Raw genomic sequence first — 4,147 nt, 5'->3', positions numbered from 1 at the left:
GTGTGTATCACAAATGTCATGCGCGTTTTTGGAGATTTTGTGTTGTAACGGCGCATTTGATTGGATGATATGAAATTCGACCAATAACAATAGTTGTTAGAAACACTTGTCTTACATATAGCTGTTGTTGATTTTCCAATATGGCGGCCGCCGTGCAAACAGAATGCGGTTGTACGGGAATTCGCAAGTGCTTACTTTGCGAACATAAGGACAAATTCAAGTGTGTATCAATAAAAGCTTTAGAGGAAGAACGCAGTAAAAAAATGCAGCAGTATACGTTTTGTATCCGCTGCGGGCGCACATTGCAGGTGGGTCAAAAGTGCACACATCGCGAACGCAAATGCGAGGGACCCGGAACACAGGAAGGTGTAGTACTGGAGGGGGTCTCCGTGATTCTTGGCTTTGTTACTGATATTGAGGAACAAACGATCGTCGCTGAAATCGACAGGACGATTTGGAAACCGTCGCAATCTGGGCGACGCAAACAGGTAAAGTTGATAACATTTTTGTTTTTTAAGTTCATTTTATATGAAAGCATGTCCCGAAGCTGTGTCCCTAAACATACATCTAAGAGATACAGCTAGGTATACATCCTGTAGATCCTATAACAATTATATCTTATAGACCTCATAGACCGTGCAGATCTTGTACATCCTGTGGATCGTATAGATTTTGTAGTTTACATTACGGTATCTGCAAGTAAGATCTACAGGATCTATGGCACCTACAGGATCTATAGGATCTACAAGATTTACAGGATCTATGGGATCTGCAAGATCTATAGGATCTACAGCAGAGCTGTTATTAAGGGCCATAACCCACAACACCTGTTTACAGCTGAGCTCACTTGATGTTACGGGTGATCAAAGTGGAAACTTAAAGTGGCACTATATATTTTTCTTAAATGTTATGGGTGAATCTTCATTTGTTATGGCTGCTTCAAAACTTAATGACAGCCCTGTATAGGGTGTATAGGATCTGAAGGATCTGCAAGGTCTATAGGATTTACAGGATCTATAAGATCTACAAGATCCCTTAAGTCTTGAAGATCCTATATATTCTGTGGATCCTATATATACTGTACATCTTGTAGATCTTAAAGATCCCGTAGGTCCGATAGATCTAGCAGTTTACGGTACAGTATCTGCAAGTAAGAGTTACAAGATCTATGGGATCAACAAGATCTAGGGGATCTGCAAGATTTATAGTATCTATAGGATCTACAGGATTTATAGGATCTGCAGGATCTACAAGATCTACAAGATCTATAGCATCTACATGATTTCAGCTCTTTTCAACAGTTATAGAAGCACTGGCATCCCCAGTAGAGGGTCACCAATAGGTTTTTCGGGATTCCCGATTTCCCTTATTTTAAGCTTGGTATTCAGGATTTTAGAGCAAAATTGGGGCAAGATTTGGGATTGTAATTAAAGAAAGCTCTGACCCAATCTCATGCGCAACCTTACAATGGTCCATTAACTAGACAGGTTCACAAGCTGGGTAAAGTTTGTCTGCTTTTTGGGATTTGTGGTTTGCAATGGCCAGAATTTTTGTTTATTATGGTTTGAATACAGTTAGGTAGTTGCCATCCCCACCCCTCCCTCCTACTTGGACTGCACAGCTTATGATTTTTTTGTTTTTTGATTGGTGAGGCTAGCTCATGCATAGGCACAAGCTTATGTAGAGCAAAAAAGTTTAATTTAGTGCCTCTCAAATAACCAGAAAAACGTTTATTTGTATCAAATTCCTTGAGAAAATTTAGTTAAATTTTTGCAATCATTCTTTTAGTTTTCTGCAAAACTTACATGTACTTATGCAGCAAAGAAAAGACAGTGTGTTTGCTTATAACACAAAGATTAGAATTACTTTTTAAAAATAAATGCAAAAAAATTTCCAGTGATGTAGTTATAGCTACAGCCCACCAATCTCCACTGCTCCACAGTCCGTGGACTTTGACGAATTTTGCATTTATAGACCTCCTATAAAGAAGTGGATATAAAGAGTGAGAGATGCTTTGCCAGTACATGTACACCTATTCTTATGTCTTGGGTTGAAATAGAGATGTAAACTTAAAATGGTCAAATCCTTCTGTTTGCAAGTACGGTCAGATAATATTCATTTCCAGATTATTCCTGCACACGACAGATTATTAAGGTTACTCTCTGCTTCCAAGAACCTGTGGTAACTAAATTAATAAGCATCCTATGTTTAAGATGTGTCAGTAAAATTTTCATTTATGGTTTGTATTTCAATTAAAATATCTATTGCATTTATGTGTAATTTATCATTACTTTCAGGACTTTGGACCTCAAGTGAATTTTAAGAAGAAAAAGTTAAAGCTTGATAATTTTACTGGACTGCCCGAGTTCAGCAAAGCGTTGGTTGAACGTATGTGGATACAAGTGCCAGCATTGTCTGACTTTCAGCCTGTGGAACTTTGTAATTTAGACTACATTCCAGAAAGAGGATCCTCCATTGATCCTCACTTCGATGACTTTTGGGTTTGGGGAGAGCGGCTTGTTACACTAAACCTTCTATCAGACACCATTCTCACTTTCTCTAATGATGAACATTATATGGAAGTGGCTGTTCCAATGCCCAAGAGGTCCCTGATCATAGTTGAAGGTGCAGCTCGCTACAAGTGGAAACATGCCATAAAAAGACAGCATATTGTTTCACGGAGAATAGCCATAACTCTCAGAGAGCTTTCACAAGAGTTTTGTGAGGGTGGAAAAAGTTTTAGCCTTGGAACAGAATTAATTCAAAGAGCATTAACGTTTCAAGGGAAATCTGTTCAAGTGAACATAAAAGATCATGAATGTTAAACCAACCAGAATCACTACAAAAATATTAAACAGTATTGTTCAGAAGCACAAAATATATTATTTTATTCCAATGCCCTTCCACTTGTTCACTGAAAGAGGAGAGTGGGTCATTTGACTGAATTTTCCATGAGATATGAAGTATTCTCACTTGCTCTAATGTTGAACACAACAGAGAAAAGGCTGTTAAATGATTTGTTATTAAATACCAGTAGTTTTCAATTTGTTTTAACAACTACAATGCTCTTCACATTTGTTGCAGCACTCGTCATGTTATGCCCACCCCAATGTTGATTCATGTATTACCCATTTGCAAATAATAATGAACAAGAATCTCAATATTGGGGAAGAAAAAAGATGTGCATGGCACAGGGAAAAATTAAGCAAGTTGGTTGAGAAGGCATGACATGAACAATCCTCAGTTTCTGTCTAGTGTTACAATGAAATTTGAAGAGTACTGAAGTTGTGTTAACCATCTCAACTTCAGTAGTCAACAAATTACAATATATACTTTCTTCCCTTAATGTTTTCATTTCAATTAGTTATTTTCCAGTAAAAGCTCTACATTAAAAACAAAATTTTAATTCTGTGAACACAATTGAATAAGACTTCCCATATAATGAGAGTATGTTGGACTCAGCATTTAAAAGACTGCAAAATTAATAATGGCTTAAAGGCCATTTTCTGTTTTAAAAAAAGCACACTTTAAAACGATGTTTTGAAGAAACACTACCCATCTGGCTGTTTGCAGGTCTCTAAAACGTTTGACCTGATATTAAAATTTTAAAGTCTTTGTTTAAGTCACAAAGGCAACATTCCTTTGTGACTAGCTCTGATGATCCAAGTGATCTTGGGCAATAAAGCCTAATATGGATCATCCCAAAGGAATGCACTAAAACTTTGTGTATGTGTGCTTCATTTTCTTTCAAAGTTTGAAAACAATAAGTCATTTAGCTGCATACATTTTGGTCTTCAAATCAGGGTCTTGAGTCTTAGGGTGCGTGTCTTTGGGATGATCCAGATCACGATCAGTGGTCTGAGAACACTTGGATTGAGATACATCAAATTAAAAGATGAATCAGCATTTCCCAGTTTAGATTTGTCGGCTCCTTTGATTTTCTATGATCTTAGTGACCTTGGATCACTGATCCTGATCATCCCAATCAGAAATGCATCCTTAGATTTTAAGCCATCCCATACATTACCACTATCTGCTTCATTCAGACTGAATCCCCAAATAAAGTATATCAACTACTTTGATGTACATATCAGGGCTGTCATTAAGGGCTGGGAACTGGCGATTTCCCCCTAGCTACTTTCATTGG

General features: G+C 37.4%; 1 protein-coding gene across 1 annotated transcript in view; it reads left to right on the top strand.

Moving 5' to 3' along the window:
* The first annotated feature begins 132 nt into the window (after window positions 1-132).
* Window positions 133-4,147, top strand: part of LOC140952547 (alpha-ketoglutarate-dependent dioxygenase alkB homolog 4-like) — a 4,252-nt gene continuing 237 nt past the window's right edge. Inside the window, exons 1-2 of the mRNA XM_073401973.1 lie at window positions 133-488; window positions 2,298-4,147. The exon at window positions 2,298-4,147 is cut by the window's right edge and continues 237 nt beyond it. Coding sequence (XP_073258074.1) covers window positions 141-488; window positions 2,298-2,825 — 876 coding nt within the window. The 5' untranslated portion in view covers window positions 133-140 and the 3' untranslated portion in view covers window positions 2,826-4,147. The remainder of the gene's footprint in view (window positions 489-2,297) is intronic.

This window comes from Porites lutea, chromosome 11, assembly GCF_958299795.1.
Source record: "Porites lutea chromosome 11, jaPorLute2.1, whole genome shotgun sequence".
In the NCBI taxonomy this organism is placed as follows: Eukaryota; Metazoa; Cnidaria; class Anthozoa; order Scleractinia; family Poritidae; genus Porites; species Porites lutea.
Note: the sequence above shows the minus strand (reverse complement) of the source record. Positions and strands in the feature narration are given on the sequence as shown.